Genomic DNA, 16,769 nt, shown 5'->3' with positions numbered 1-16,769 from the left:
GCTCTATCGAGATTTCAACTTTTTTCCTGTTTTTTTCATTTGTTGCCTCAGGGCAACAGCATACAGTTAAACAATATTTTTTAGGGAATACAGTGTTCGTACAGTCATGATAAACCTGGAAAAGTCATACCATTTTAAAATAGCAATTTCCAGGCCTGGATAAGCTTTGGGAAAATAAAAATATCCAGAATGTTTTGGAAAAGTCATGGAAATTTGCTCTACAAATCTTTGTGTTTCCATTTATTGACAGAGATAAGCTGGTTGGAGCTAAAAAATACGTCAGCTCAGAGTTCAGTAAATTAGCCCGACATAATGGAGCGCTCAGGATCTGACACACATTTTATTATTATTGAAGATTGTGTGTGTTTTTTTTTTTTTTTTACAAATTAATTTATTCCTAGAATGTGGATTATAATTGCATTGATTTTTGTTTTTATTGTCCATGTCTGCACTGGTGTTTTAAAAATCGTATGGTCATGACAATTTGCCTTGAAGTCATAGAAAAGTCATGGAAAAGTCATTGAAATGTATTGGTTGAAAACTGTGTAAACTATGGGAATAATGCTACTAAAGCAATGGTGCTTATTACTTTCCTCCAAACATATAAAATTTGTCCCATATAGGGTTTAACATTGTAATACAATGTTTTTTTATTATATCGCCCAATTGTAGTGATTGTAATGATTGTAACCGGCAGTGTCTGGTTGGAATTGTCCGTGCAAACGGACAAGAGACAAAATACAATGCAGGACGCAAAACACTCTAATCCCACAGGTGTAGAGTAGTGTTCTTTAGCTCACATGAGACCATGGTAAAGTAAATTAAAAGAGTAAACATCCTCCCGCACTTCACTGTGGATAAGATAAGAGGTATTGTTCTCTGTTCAGCACCTGATCTCTTCATACTGGACTCAGCATGAACCTCAGACTCAGACTGTTCTCTCTGTGAGCTGGATTGTGATAATGTAATTACTGTGATTATTTTGCAGATGGGATGTTCGGCCGTTGCCAGGCGATGAAAGCAGCGGATGTGTACACATATGACATCACACCAGCAACACTGCAGAGATTCCGCTCGCTGCTCCAGAAACTCTCGCTACGAGGTAGGCATGTCCCTGCTGCCATGGCAACCACACGCATTACTACCGTCACGACTGTTACTGCGGTGACTCACACCTAAACGCATCACCACGGGAGCAAATAATGATGCACAGTAGGATGACGCTCAGAGACGGTGTGTGTGAATGTGTGTGTGTGTGTGTCTGTGTGTCTGTGTGTGAATGACAGAAAGAGAGAGCCTTGCGTACATTGATCTAAAAATGGCTGAATCTCATTACACAAGCCCGCCCCCATAGCCATGCTCATATATGGAGCACCAGACAGCAGCTCCATTCAAATATGTACAAAAACCTACAAAAAATATATGTACATGCAGCAGACAGAGATATACATTTGACATGTATATATGCTCTCTCTCTCTCTCACACACACACACATACTCGATCTCTCTCTCTGTCTCTCTCACACAGTTTCCTCTATTTTGCATATTCCTATTTAAAATATGCATTAAAAAGCAACTATGCAGCTACTCTATCATTTATTTAAAATGTCAAACGTCTAGTATGAGTGAATGCCATGTGAGCCATATTTTGTGAAAAAAAAAGCTCGGGTGTTTCTGTGTAGCCCTGCTTTAGATCACTGAACGAGTGGTCCCTGAAGAAAGACAGGTTTTGGCCCTTGCTCATGAATATTCATACATGCAAATATATATCACCTCTGATTGGCTAACAGGAAGCAGACTGCAGAAGTGCGATTAACCCCTGCGTCAGCGAGAATAACTTAAGGCTAAGGCTACTAACTCATCTCATAACTTATCTCAGACTTGGAGAATCCTGTGCATGGGCAGTTTAACCACGTCGAAGGCCCAGAGTCTGCTCTATATCATAAAAACCAATGCAAGCGGCGCCCGCTTTGACTGGTGTTCTGTCGAGTTGAGCTGCCTTGTCAAACCGTGCTTCCCTAGTGTATATTTAAGGTCTGGGAAAAACGTGGAATCAACCGGAGATCCGATTTAAACCTACAGTTACTTACACAAGACAGCTAACGCTAACTACATCTGTAAACAGAGTAAACAGAGCTGTTTGCTTCTCCTTAGCTATAGCCCCTAATGCTGTAGCCCTGGTTCAGTGTCGCCTGTGGGCGATCCTGAGCCGAGGTGGGCGAGGCCATGAAGTCTCTGGTTGACATAGACACCCTAACGTCTCTCTGATAAACTTATATATTTCTGAGGATTTTCTTTTACTAGCTACTGCAGACAGTGGAGGCTAAGAAACAGTTTCATATGCAGCATCATGTACAACTCAGAGAGATCTATAGTATTTAACAAAGAACAAGAAAAAATGGATTTTAGCCTTGTCATGCTTGCACAGATGTAAAATCAAGACTTTAATAACGAAAGGATAATACAGAGTAATACAGGGAGTAGTTAGAATAAACAGGGTCAACACTAGTGAATACAGGAGCCAATAGGAGAAAATATAGCAGGGTCACAATACACAGACAGTCCAGAGTTCAGTACCCAGGCAGAGAGGCAAAACAGGGCAGGTAAAAATCAGAGTCAGGGTACACAAAAAAACGGTAACACACGGAGGTCAAACAAAGGCAAAGAGGACAAACCGATACAATACTCAGCACTGAAGCTAAGTTCTGAGCAGTCTTTTATACCTGGCTCACAAGTTGTTAGTACTCAGGCAAATTACTTCCTGATCGTGAGTCACTGAATGGGTAGTCACTGGGTAGTGTAGTCCTAATTCTAGTTCTAATTTGAAAAGCATCAAAACTCTACTATATTATAAAATCAATATTATAATACAATAAATGTAGTCTAAATCTAGTCTGCCAGGCCTAAACCTTACACCATTATTACACTCTCCCTAGCAAGTCAAAATGTCCAATACCTTTAGATTTGGACTTCATTTAGCTCAAGATCAGTGTCACACAATAGCCCATAGTCTTATGTTTTTTCTTTTGTTTTTTTATGTTAATTTCAGCTTCTGTTCCTTCCCATGTTCTCCAATAGCACATGGCCATGTGTTTTTTTGTCCTGTCTCCGCCCTAGCCACATCCTGTCACTAGAGAACCCTCCTGTCTTGTTTGTTACCCCGCCGCCTTGTTACAACTCCCAGATGTTCCTCACCCTTTTCGTGTATATAAGTCCCTTTGTTTCAGTTCTGTTTCACGTTGAGTATTTTGTATTTTTTTGTATTTATAGTATTTTTGTATTTTTTGTGTAAGTCTGGTCTTAGTCTGGTCCAAGTCTGGTCTTAGTTCTTCTGATTCTCGTTTTCTTAGATTTAGTTAAAACCTGCATTTACAGTCTTTGAGAGTCACATCTAGAGATACACTAAATATTTGGCAACCAAATTAATTAGCAAAAAAGCACTTTCGGTGTTGGACTGAAAAGTGAAAGAGCACCAGCGAGAGGGGCTGAATCACCCAGAGCTGATGACTCATTACAGTCTGTTCAATTCAGAGTCTGCTCAGTCTCCATGTCTCAGAATGCCCAAACACAACACAAATAATGTTGTGAAAGATGTTTTTTGTTTTATAAAATAACCTTTCAAGAAAAAATCTAAATCATATATTATATATATACTGGGCAAAATGGGTAAAATGAGGGTGTATGAGTGTATTTACAGACCACTTAAAAATGATGGGTTTCTTTGATTTTACCAAATTGAAAACCTCTGGAATATAATCAAGAGGAAGACGGATGATCACAAGCCATCAAACCAAACTGAACTGCTTGAATTTTTGCAAGTTATCCAAAAGCAGTGTGTAAGACTGGTGGAGGAGAACATACCAAGATGCATGAAAACTGTGATTAAAAACCAGGGTTATTCCACCAAAAATTGATTTCTGAACTCTTAAAACTTTATGAATATGAACTTGTTTTCTTTGCATTATTTGAGGTCTGAAATCACAAAAGATTTAAACTAAAAGTTTAAGTATTAAGCTTGAACTTTGAAAAATACAAAAATATATTCAAAATAAAAATAACTGTATCAAATGATTTTTTCAACTTATTTAAAATTTTGATTCAATTTGGGACTTGTTTTAAACTTCTTTTTTTCACTTTCTTGTGTATTTTGACATTTAATATCTTATATTTTTCAGTTGCAGATTTTATTTATTTGGAATCAGATTTTCTTTCACAGTTTCAAATTAATTTTTTCATGGTTCAATTATTTTTTTTAACTTTCAGATCACAGTTTTCAGTTTTTTAGACTTTTGGCCCTGATCTTGCGTGCGGGCGTGGCATCATAGTAAAAGGGCGTAATCAAAGCGATTTTGCAGTAGAGTACTCGATTACTAAAATAATCGATAGCTGCAGCCCTGAACATAAACCTAAATTAAGATGCTCAGTTTGAATATATTTAATAGCATTTAAACTGAATTACACAGAAAAATAAAAACAAGTGTGTATGTCACAGCTAGGTGGCAGCAAACATGCACACCCTTTAAATTTCTTTTTTTTTAAATATGTAATATTTAATACTTTTATTTTTTTCTTTCTTTTTACCTTTTAAAAGTAAAATTAAATTAGGCTAACAAAAGAGGGTTAGCCTGCTGCTAACCCTGGCTAGCACTACTCGAGCATCATTAGCATTACCCGCTAACAGCGCTAAATGCTAGCTCATTTTTTCCATTCAGAGGTGAGTATTATCGGCCTGTAGCCTGTGCGTTTATCGTGTTAAAACAAGCTACATGGAAAGAACCTCTAGCTATTATCGCCCTGGCTTACCAGTGTAGCACTGCCGGGCGGCATTTACTGTTAGCCGCTAATGCTAATACTAATGTTGCAGCCTTAGTGGAAATCTGGAAATCTAAGCTTACTGTAAATAAACGGAAGAGCTTTATTCACCCTAATAAACAGTTGTCAGGAGAGAAATCTGTGTAGATTAACATCCAGCACTTGTTTGACTTTGAAAAAAAAAAAAGTTTTTTGTAGAATTACTGTTTTGTAAGTTCAGCTTTAATTAACTTATTTACCCCACACACCACCACCACCCAGGGACAAGACCTGCTGAGTTAGAAGTTCCTGACTAGTGTCACATAATGCACTTTATAATCCGGTAAGCCTTATGTATGAAAATAGACCAGAAAATAGATGTTTATGGCTAAAAGACGTTTATTGATAATAGACGTTTATTGATAATAGACTATTATAATCCGGTGTACCTTATAATGCGAAAAATATGGTGTGCTAAGTGTGCTAATTGGTTGTGCTAATTTACCCTTTAAGTGTGAGGGTGTGGATGAATGGTTGTGTGGGGTACCCTGTGATAGACTGGTGCCCTGTCCATGGGAGTATTCCTGCCTTGTGCCCAAATGATTCTGGGTAGACTCTGGACCCGTCACAACCCTGAACAGAAAGAAGCAGATGATGGATGGATTGAGTCCACTTTGAAGCATAGACAAGAGATCAGACTTCCTGTGATCCCTTCAAACTGATCATCTTACTTTAGTTTATGTTTGAGTCTAGCTATAGTTTTTTTTATAAATATTATTATCATTTTTTTTTTATTCTCATAGGCCTGTCATGGGAAGATGATGTCACTCAGCAGGTTCTGTCAAAAGAATTCTCCAAATTACGCAAGATCTCCCGAACACCACTTGACACAAGGTAGAACGGGAATGCACACAAACACACACACAAAAACAGATAAAAGGTTTTGTGATGATGCTAATAAGTGCATGTTAATATGTGCAGGCCCATGGTACAGACAGTTGGTGCGGGAGATGCAAGACTCAAACCACTGGAGGCAGAGCTGAACAGGAGTCTGCAGAAGTACCTGCTTCACATGGGTCTGCTGCCTAAATTAGGAAGCCAGGTAGTCATTTCTTTTTTAATTATCATGAGTTTGTTTTGGGCATAGTATTAAATAAACCAATCAGTGTGCTAGTGATATCTTAACAGCGCGCCGCTTTGTGTGTCTCAGTAAAGGATACTGACCTGCTTCCTCTTTTTGGCCAGGCAGTGTATGTATTCACAAAAAATTCATAAACACAGTTAATCATCCATTTTAGGGAAAAAGACTTTTGCTCAAGAACACACACACACACAGTAAAAAAACAACCAAACTGGCGATACAGGCAAATTTCCCCAAATTACCTAAAGAAATTATTTTATTGTAAAATCCTCATTCATTCCTTCAGGAAATAGACTTTTAAGATAAAAAATCCAAAATGCTTCCCTCTTTTTTTCTTTTTTGCTCTGTATTTCCTCCTCTTTGTGTAGTTTGTATTTGTTCAATACCCAAAAACGAAAAAGAAGAAATAGAATGGCCTTTTTCTTTAAAGTGTTTTGCTACAGGGTTAGTTAAATCATTCCTTGCAATCAAGCTTCTATGTTCCGTAATTCTGTCTTTTAGTGGTCTAGACGTCTCTCCCACATATACTTTTCCACATGGACATTGGATCATATAGATAACATTTTTAGTTTAACATGTAATAAGGCCTTTTATATTAACCAAACATTTGTGTATTGGATGAGGAAAATGCTTTACGTTCTTAGTATATTGACAATTTACACAATTACCACACTTAAAATTTCCAACTGGATTTTTTCCTGTAAGACTGTTTGATATATTTTCCTTTGGAAGATGAGTGTATGTATTCACTCCTTATGTCTGTCTTTTTTTTCTTTCACAGGTCAGCCTTATAAAATCTTCTGAGCCGCAGGAGTTTTATCGTTCTGGAAAGCCCCGCAATAAAGCTATCTCTTCCCCTCCTGAGTTCACCCCAGAAACAGCGTATCAGCCAGCTTCTTACCCTGACCTTACCCACTACCAGAGCGACGCAGCGTACGCCCCTCCTCAGAAGCAGGATGGGGCAGAACTTCTTATCGCTGCCCTAAAGCAGTACATGTCTCGGAACATGGCACCAGAGCAGGGGGGTAGACCAAAACTATACTCAGTCTTCCAGAAAGGCGGATCTTCACCAAGTTCTGTAAAGAACCCTCTGAGTTCTGTAGACGGTATGTAGATGCATTGCACACAGAGTGTTCTATTTTGAGCGTTTATATGTTTTATTGTTGATGATTATGGCTTAGAGCCAATGAAACCCCAAAATCAGTGTTTCAGAAAATTAGAATATTATATAAGACCAATTGGTACTTTTGGTATTAGTGTGGGCAGTGTGCCAAATCCTGCTGGAAAATGAAATCTGCATCTTCATAAAAGTTACCAGCAGAGGGAAGTATGAAGTGCTGTAAGATTTTGTGGGAAAACAAAACTGCACTGACTTTAGACTTGATAATAAAACACAGTGGATCAACACCAGCAGATGACATGTCTCTCCAAACAAACCATCACTGATTGGTGGAAACTTCACACTAGACCTCAAGCAGTTTGGACTGTGTGTCTCTCCACTCTTCCTCCAGACTCTGGTCTCTTGATTTCCAAATTAAATGCAAAATTTAATGATGACCGATGATGGATTGGAGAGATAAGTCATCTGCTGGGGTTGGACCAATGTCTATAGACTAGACTCTATGATGCACTAAAAGACATTTTGTCCAGTTGACAGATTGGGCACCTCTTTAGACTGAGAGAAGCCAGGTTGTCATTTTGACACATTGCCCAAGATCTATGCCATTCGTCAGCCAGCCACCATCACCTTTGTTTGCAATGAAGTCGTTAACAAGAATCCTGAACTTCAATGGACTGGAATTGTATTGTCTTTAGCAACAAATCTTCAGCAGGATAATACTCGCCCACACAGAGCCAGGTTTTCATTTCCTGGTTTATTGTAAATTAAGCATCTATGGGACCTATTGGACGAGCTGGGGCACCAGCTTTAGAATCCTATAAATGTAGAGCAGCATCTACAGGCTCAGCTGCAACATCTGTGGGTAAATGTTTTGCAGTATGCCATATGACACCTGTACGCCCCTTATGCCCAATCGTACAGTATCTCATCTTGTATCCAGGATATTGTGATATTAGTCAATGTGAACAATTTAAACGGAATTATATTTTTTAAACAAATATTCTTTTTACGTTGGTTTGAGGGACTCATGTTTTTGTTTTCTGTAATATATGATCAGATTTGCTCTCTTGTGGTTCTAATCTTGCGCCTCCTGGTTCTGCCTCCCTCAGAGACCTTTATCCGGAATGTTCTGCAGAACGTGGGAAAGCACAATGTAGACGTGGAGAGCCTGAGTGCAGCAGATATGGACCAGTTAGCTGCCCTCATTGCTGATGCTTTGCAGATAGTGGAGCAGCAAGCCCAGCAAGGACACGCACCCCGAGACCTGGAGGGAGAGGAGGAGCCTGAAGACCTGCAGCCCGAGGACCTCACAGCTTCAGATCAGGAACCTGGAGAACAGAACCAACAGCCAGATGCAGATTTAGAGAACCAAAATGGCTCAGAGGGGCAACAGAATGAGGAAACTTCACCCACCATCCAAATGCTTCAGGACAGTCCATCTGTGGCAGGTAAAAACGCATGCATAGGGCTAATTATACTAAATACACTCTCAGTATGGAGGTGTTTAGGTTCATAATGGTGTCCTATGATATTCCATCCCATGCAGCTACAATATTCTCACACAGTTTCTGCAGATTTTGCAACCAATAGAATCCCATACATTTTCAATCAGGGATAGGTCTGGTAATGCGGCTGACTATGACATATTACAGTATCTGTCTTTAAAGCAAGTTTTAGAGAGGCAGCAGGATGTGGACGAGCATAGTCCTGCTGAAATAATGGTAGGACCACTGGTTGCAGGACCTTTTTAATTTAACGTTGGATGAAGATCAAAGGTAATTTGGCATCGTACAAGAATTGAAATGCCTTTTGCACATGTGATGCTTGACAACAAACCTTTCATCTTGCCGCTGACCGCAGAGCTGTGCATCCACACACAGATTTATTGGTCAGCTCTACCAAGACAAAAACAGCACTCAATCTTCGTAGTGCAGCATTTTTTTTTATTAGAAATCCTCCCTCGATCGTCTAAAGACTGCTTTAGCATTTTTATCTGTTTGTTTTGTCAGTAGTGCTTAAGCTAATAATGATGGTAACGCCATTGTCTTTTTGTCAAAAAAATGTTTTCTCTTGTGTGCCAACTCCTTTTCAGAAAAACAAACAAAGGAGGAGGAGGAGAGATCTGTTGCAGACCATAAGGTATTTCAGTTTTCATAATATGCAGTATTATATTAAAATGTTCAGCATGGTAGATTTATAGTAAAGCCGTCCAAACTATGAAGAAAAACATATTGAAACACAAACGTGTTAAACAAACCCGAATACTTTTTATATTTTAGATTCTTCAAAGTAGCATCTCTTGCTTAGATGTCAGTTTTGCACATCTTGGCTGGATTTTCTCAGTCAGATTTATGAGGTAGAGTCACCTAGAATTCAGGCTTTCAGTTAACAGCTGTGCTGAACTTTTTTAAGAGTTCATTTAAACTTGAATTTCTTGTGTCTTAATGTGTTTGAGAGCATCAGTTGTAAAGTTGTGAAGAGGTAGATTTACAGGTATACAGTGAATAGTGAATATTTGTGTAATGTTCTAATCCAGATTATTAGGAGCAAGAACTACTCAATTACGGAAAGGAAAAATACTTTAAGAAAATAGGGTGATGTGGATCAGCACAAGGCATCTGTGAGCTGATGTATCAGAACCGAGTCGCTGCGCTTTCCTACGAGTGCACTGTGATGCTACTCGATAATGCTGCATCAGCAGCAGTTCAAAAAGAGACGGAGTCTGACTTCACATGTATCGGAGGAGGCATGTGCTAGTCTTCTCCATCCTGGTGTTGGGGCATTATTAGTGATAGGGGGAGTCCTAATGAGTGGGTTGGGTTATTGGCTGTGTAAGTTGGGGAGAAAAAGGAAAAAAATATATTAAAGAAAATAAATTAATAGCTTTAACAATATACTACTGCAACAGAATAAATGTTAAAGTTTTAGATAGTATAATAGTTTTAAACATAATAATAACAACAAAATAACCTCTGGAATGAAAGGCTGAACTGCTTATTTTTTTGTGCAAGGGGTGGCATATGATTAATAAAAAAGCAGTGTAAAAGACTGGTGGAGTGCATGCCAAGACACATGAAAGCTGTGGTTAAAAATCAGGGTTATTCCAATAAATATTGATTTCTGAACTTTTAAAAACATTAGTATTGTTGTTTCTAAATGAATACCAACTTGTTTTCTTTGCAATATTTTGACCATTTCTCATTTTCTCTGAATAAATGCTCTAAAAAGAATATTTTATTTAAAATTTGGAAGAAATGTTGTCAGTAGTTTATAGCAACAATGTTCATTTAACTTTAAAAAATACTTATAAATAGTAAATACCTGTAAACAGAGAAACTGATCATTTTGATGTGGCCGTTTAATGTTTTTCCAGAGCTGTATATAATTGTAAATAAAAAAAATTTAACAAAAATTGGTAAAAAAAAAAAAAGACAAAATATCACCATTATAATAATTCAGATTTTTAATAGTTTAAAAGTTTGTAACAATGTTATAGTGTACAATACTATGTGGCACACCACCCTCTATGTAACCCCGCCCTCACTAAGGTTTGAGACTTCAGCCCCAGATTAAAGCTCACACTGGGCTAAACACTCTAGTTTTAATAATTTAACCCGTTTTTTGATTTCAGGAATTTGGACTGTTGGGAAAGCTGCTGGAGTATCTGGATAAGACCTCCCTCTCGGAGGCGGGGCCTGTTACGAATGGGCGCGGCATATCAGTGGAGACGGTGCGCAGCAAGACTACCCAGCGGGATGTGGGCGTGCAGAAGAAGGCCATGGAGCAGGTGGAGGAGGTGGAGGGCTGGGTGCAAGCTGCTGCAATAGCACCATCTTCTGTTCTAGAGGACGACGATGCAGCAGCTCATCGCAAAAACATGAAAGTGCAGGACCTGCAGCTTGATGTGCAGAGCAACAACAAGAACGACCTCTATGGATACATCATCACAGATACAGAGTGAGTATTACACACTGACGTATACTGTAGGCTGTTGTTTTTGGATGATATATTGTCCCAGAAGTCATTTTAATGAACAACAGTATTGTTATAATAGGAGCAATTTATTACGCAGATTTAATGTTAAATTTGCTAGTTTGAAACATTCCATCAACTTATGGCTATGCAGGAAGAGAGATAACAGAGTAAAATGAAGCAGATCGGGGTGGTGGAGGGGAAAAAAATCAAGACATGTAAGAGAATTCCAGGGCATTTATAGGATGTTGAACTGGAAAGGGGAGGAGCTCTAGGCTTTAAGCATAATCCTTCTCCCAAAACGTATTTATTTCATATTTAAAGTGTCAGTCCTTATTCTTTTATGGTACCAGTGTGCTAAACGACCATCCCTGATAAGCCTAATATATATTCATTCTAAAAACGGGGGGTATCGGGTCACTTTTCACAGAGTTCCTCTGGCCACGTCACGCGTCTTTACATACTTGCGTCACACGTACAGCCTCTAAAAGAGGTTTTGGCTCAGTTTTACTGAAAGTGTGCGGCTGGTGGAGCAATGGAGACTTCAGAAGGGGAAACTCAGAGCTCAGTAGCTCATTCAATCATAGTAAAAACAAAGTGTGTAGCTGAACAGAACAGTCTCCTCTGATTGAACATAACCTGGAATCGGATTCATCCGCTCTGAAAGGAGACCACATCGCACCCGCCCAGTTTAAATTGATTCTTCCGCATGCTCGGTGCAATTACCCATTCTCACCAGAGAGGTCCCTCAATCCCAAAATTTACGGACATCAGCTTTAATAACAACACTTAATAGCCATTATAATGCAATCACACTCTTTTAAAGAGCTAATAAATGTATTTTTAATGAAAATTTTAATTGCAATATAAAAATTTAGAAATATGCATGGTATATAAAATAGAGTAAACATGAAATTTAACCATTGTTAATTAATCAGTAATAAGAAAAATTGTGAGCAATAAAAAGATATCTGAGGTAAATCAGCATAAATGTTTGAGGTTTTGTTCATACAGTATCAAAAGTGTGGGCACACCTTTTTATTCAATGTTTTTCTTTATTTAACCGACTATGGCATGAAGAACCAGGGTTTTCGTGATGAATCTAACATAAGTGGTCGCCTTGCATAATGTTGCGAAAAAGGCAATTAATTTTTTTTTGTAAGTTTAGAACAAGAATGAAAGGGGTGCCGAGTGGTCAAGTGGTCGAAAACGCTGCCACTGTGATCGGTAGATTGTTGGATCAAATCCCGGTCATGCAGCTTGCCACCGGCTGTCAGAGCCCTGAGAGAGCTCTGGGTGGGTAGATGGCCCTCTTTCCTCTCATCACTCCTAGGGTAATGTCGATCAGCACAGTAGCAGCTGAATGAGTGGAACAATTGGCCTAGCTGTATTAAGAGAGAATGGGGAAAAAATTAAAATAAATGTATAAAACTAGAATGAAAGAATGAATCTTGCGCATATACAGGTTTGTATTGAGGACCCACCTGTACGTCTTATTATATTGACATAGATATGCCTTGTAATGTTATATTAAAAATAAATACATGTATAATAAATAAGGTGCACTATGTTAAGGTGTAATAACCAAAAACAATCAAGGGACACATATGGAATTACATAAACAGCCGAAATCCCCTGATCTAAACCTGATCAAATGAGATGGTGATTTGGAAGGAGCAGGAGCTTCACAGCATAAAGGAAAAGCAGGAACTCCTTCCTTCAAGACTCTGAGAAACCTTTTCCAGGTGACTCTCCCTCATGAAGACACTGAGATTAAAATTAAAATACCAAGAGTGTGCAAATCTGTCCTCAAAGTGTGCTACTTATAAAGTATGAAACGTATTCTGGTTTATTTTAAACTTTTTATTTACAGAATAATTCTGCATGTGTTCCTGTATAGCTTTAATATAGTCTTCAATATTAAATTTACAATCTAAAAAGTCATAAAAAGAAAGAAAACACATTGAATAAGAAGGGGTTTTACCTCAGCAGTGCTGTTTTACTCATATATTGTACAACAAGTACGTAATATATTGATTGTAACAGGCCTACAAACACCGTAAATAAACGACATAATAAAGTTAATATGTGCGGCTCAGTAAGCCCCTCCCCTCTCTTTCCCCTCTGTCTCAGTGCTCTACCCACGGATCAGGGTCTGCACCTTATGGAGTTGGTGGCTCATAGAGCCAAGATCCAGATGACTGACTTCCTCGAACTCTCGTGAGTCTCACTGTGTGTGTGTGTGTGTGTGTGTGTGAAAGTGTGTGTGGTACATGTGTCTGCTTTTGACTGGTACTTACTGTTAGTCGCTTATCAGAAACATTTACAGTATAGCATAATTTAATTTGAAAACAATGTGTAATATAAACATTATAAATAATTCAATGTGTGTGTGTCTATGTTCATGTGTGTAGAGTTGTTGGTCCAGCTGTGACATTTCAGGTACGCCCTAATTCTAAAAATGTCACCACAACTGATGTTGCCAATGTGGCAGGTAAGATTTTTACAGACACGCCTACCTTTTGCCTCCTTTCTTCAGCCTTTTTTTATGACAGTTGTCATAAAAAAAATAATCTGTCTGTTTTATCAGTTCATCAGAAGACTGCACTAGAAAAAGAAGCCAGTATCACCATTGTGGAAGCAGGAGTTACTGATGTGAGCAACCCCACCCTTTTCTAATGGAGGAGTATTAGGGATACTGGTATTCATTTTGCCATATTTGACTCATGTTGCAACATTTTGTCCCTTATTTCTCACATAAAATAGTGTAAATATCAGTGCTAATATAATCATAAATGTACCTCAGCAGTGCTCTTCTACTCATAAATATATCTCAGAAGTGCTCTTCTACTCATAAATGTACCTCAGCAGCGCTCTTCTACTCATAAGTGTACCTTAAGTGTATGCAATTCTAGCAACATACTTACCTCAACAGTGCTATTTTACTCATATAGGTACCTCAGCAGTGCAGTTCTAGTCACATTTATCTCAGCAGTGCTGTTCTAGTCCCACATTCACCTCAGCTGTGATATTCTAGTCTCACATTCACCTCAGCAGTGCAGTTCTACCTTACATTTACCTCAGTGGTGCAGCTTTAGTCACACATTTACCTCAGCAGTGCTATTTTACTAATAAATGTACATCAGCAGTTCAGTTTTAGCCTTACATTCACCTCAGTAGTGCAGCTCTAGTCTAACATTCATCTTGGCAGTGTAGTTTTAGCCTTACATTCACCTCGGTAGTGCAGCTTTTGTTACACATTTACCTCAGCAGTGCTATTTTACTCATATAAGTACCTCAGCAGTTCAGTTCTGGTCACACATTTACCATAGCAGTCCAGTTCTAGTAACCCATTCACCTCAGCAGTGACCTAAGTGCTACTCAGCACTACTTAGCAAACAAATGCTAGGGCTAAGTTATGTTAGGGCACGGAATGTTACTATACTAGCTCTGTACAGCTCATATATTTAAAAGTGTTGGTTGCAGCCAAGGTGGGCTGCTTTTCTCAGCCACTGCATCATAGAATGCTGTTCCAAAGTAAAGGCTTCATCGTATATGGCTGGGAAATGCAGCTGGCATTAGTAGTGGTTTAGAGGACACAACTGATGTATCCTTCCTGTGCCTTGGTTACCCAGAATTCTATGCACTCATACAATGTGAAGTGGGAACAAGAACAGCATTGCTAAACTGCCAGAGGTGGGATCTTTACAGTGAAGTCGTCATAAAGCCTCGTTAGAACATCTGATATCTCTTTATGTAACTTTATGCTAACATCTTTTCTTCATCACTTTATCTGTACAGAGGTCAAAGCTGAGTCAGATCCCCACTAAGTACAGCCGGTCTGAGTCTCTGAAGTTCCTGATCCTGACGGTGATCTCCATCATCTGCATCATCGGGGTCCTGCTGGTCTCCAGCATCATCTACTGCTTCCGTCATCGCTCACATCACAAACTGAAGGAAAAACTCACCAATCTCGCCACTGATCCTGCTACTGAAGCTACTGCTGCCTACCAGGTAGGAGGAGCTCTGTGTGTGTGTGTGTATAAGTGGTAAGGGTCAATACTGAGGCCAGTTTCATTCAATATACTGTACAGAAGGAATTGAAGAAATTATGAAAAAAACTTTTGACTGCATTTTCTCTTGTTTCCTATTTTTTGTAGAGACATGTCCTTTTTCTGCGTTGATTTGAGTTTTTACTGCAAAAACTGTAAAAATCCTCCAACTAAATCAAATCGGTTAATTTCATTACCTGTTTAATGCCATCACAGAGTGACAGCATAAGTAAGGATTAGATACAGTTGCAAAAAAAAATATGTGAACCCTTTGGGATTACTTACTAAGTTCTGCCTAAATTGGTCAATTAAAAGTCACAACAATAGACAAACACAAAAACTGCTTAAACTAATACCACACAAAAATGATTTATTAAACACAACATGTTAACATTCACAGTGAGGGAGGAAAAATGTATGCGAACCCCTCGGCTAATGACTTTTCTAAGAGCTAATTCTAAGAGCCAGGATATGATGAGATTGGATGTGTTGGTTAAAGCTGCCCTGCCCTATAAAAAACACACACCAGTTTTGAGTTTTTAAGCTGTTCTTAAGAAGCATTGCTTGATGTGAATCTTGCCTCACACAAAAGAGCTCTCAGAAGACCTACGTTCAAAAATTGTTGACTTGCATGTTCCAGCATGAAGCTGGAAAGGGTTACAAAGTATCTCTAAAAGCCTTGATGTTCATGTGTCCACGGTAAGTCAGACAGTCTACAAATGGAGAAAGTTCAGCACTGTTGCTACTCTCCTTAGGCGTGGTTGTCCTGTAAATATGACTGCAAGAGCACAGCGCAGAATGATCAATGAGGTGAGGAAGAATCCTAGAGTGTCAGCTGAAGACTTACATAAATCTCTGGCACATGCTAACATTGTTGTTGACAAATCTACACTAAGGAAAACATTAAACAAGAATGGAGTTCATGGGAGGACACCAAGGAGGAAGCCACTGTAGTAAAAAAAAAAACCATATGAACAGATGAAACCAAAATTGAGTTGTTTGGAAGAAAACACAATGCTATGTGTGGAGAAAAAGGCACTGGACACAGCACTACTTTTTCTTGCATCTGTATACATGGGGAGATTAAGTAATGTATTTATAGTAAATAAGTTTGTAAGTAAGTAAGGATAAGCAATCTGTTGTGTGATTTCAAATTTTTTCATCTTTCCCATTTTCTGTCACTTATACTCAATTAATTCTTCACTCACTTATTTTTTTTATTCTATTCTTCTTTGTGTGTAGGAGCTGTGCAGACAGAGAATGTCTGTGAAACCACCAGTAGAGAGGGTGGAGCCTCGCCACTCCTCTCGTATAAACAGCGTATCGTCTCAGCTGAGTGACGGACCCATGCCCAGCCCCTCCGCCCGCACAAGCACCTCATCCTGGAGCGAAGAGCCTGCACACTCCAACATGGACATCTCCACTGGACATATGATACTGGTATACACACACACAAGAGTACTCACCGACTCACTCAGAGAGACTTATTGTCACAAGTGCCAAACACAGAACAGAGAAGAGCAGATACCAAACATACAATTTATTAAATAAGGGGTCAGACTTATAAGAATGACCAGGGACAGGCAGGGTCAATAACCAAAGAGCAGCATAAACACACAAAATACCAGAGTGAGCAGGCAATGAAGTCATACACAGGAAATCCACAACAAGGCATAAGGGCAAGGCAAAGAGA

General features: G+C 38.9%; 1 protein-coding gene across 1 annotated transcript in view; it reads left to right on the top strand.

Annotated features, from left to right (window-relative positions):
- The window catches only part of slco5a1b (solute carrier organic anion transporter family member 5A1b), a 51,269-nt gene that overhangs the window by 15,398 nt on the left and 19,102 nt on the right, over positions 1–16,769 (top strand). Inside the window, exons 3-14 of the mRNA XM_049476812.1 lie at positions 989–1,102; positions 5,595–5,685; positions 5,773–5,893; positions 6,714–7,038; positions 8,162–8,500; positions 9,145–9,191; positions 10,684–11,009; positions 13,158–13,244; positions 13,439–13,518; positions 13,615–13,679; positions 14,826–15,038; positions 16,319–16,516. Of these exons, the coding sequence (XP_049332769.1) occupies positions 989–1,102; positions 5,595–5,685; positions 5,773–5,893; positions 6,714–7,038; positions 8,162–8,500; positions 9,145–9,191; positions 10,684–11,009; positions 13,158–13,244; positions 13,439–13,518; positions 13,615–13,679; positions 14,826–15,038; positions 16,319–16,516 (2,006 nt within the window). The remainder of the gene's footprint in view (positions 1–988; positions 1,103–5,594; positions 5,686–5,772; positions 5,894–6,713; positions 7,039–8,161; positions 8,501–9,144; positions 9,192–10,683; positions 11,010–13,157; positions 13,245–13,438; positions 13,519–13,614; positions 13,680–14,825; positions 15,039–16,318; positions 16,517–16,769) is intronic.

Source organism: Astyanax mexicanus, chromosome 4, assembly GCF_023375975.1.
Source record: "Astyanax mexicanus isolate ESR-SI-001 chromosome 4, AstMex3_surface, whole genome shotgun sequence".
NCBI lineage: Eukaryota > Metazoa > Chordata > Actinopteri > Characiformes > Acestrorhamphidae > Astyanax > Astyanax mexicanus.
The sequence above is the reverse complement of the archived record's forward strand: the minus strand, read 5'-3'. Positions and strand labels throughout refer to the sequence as shown.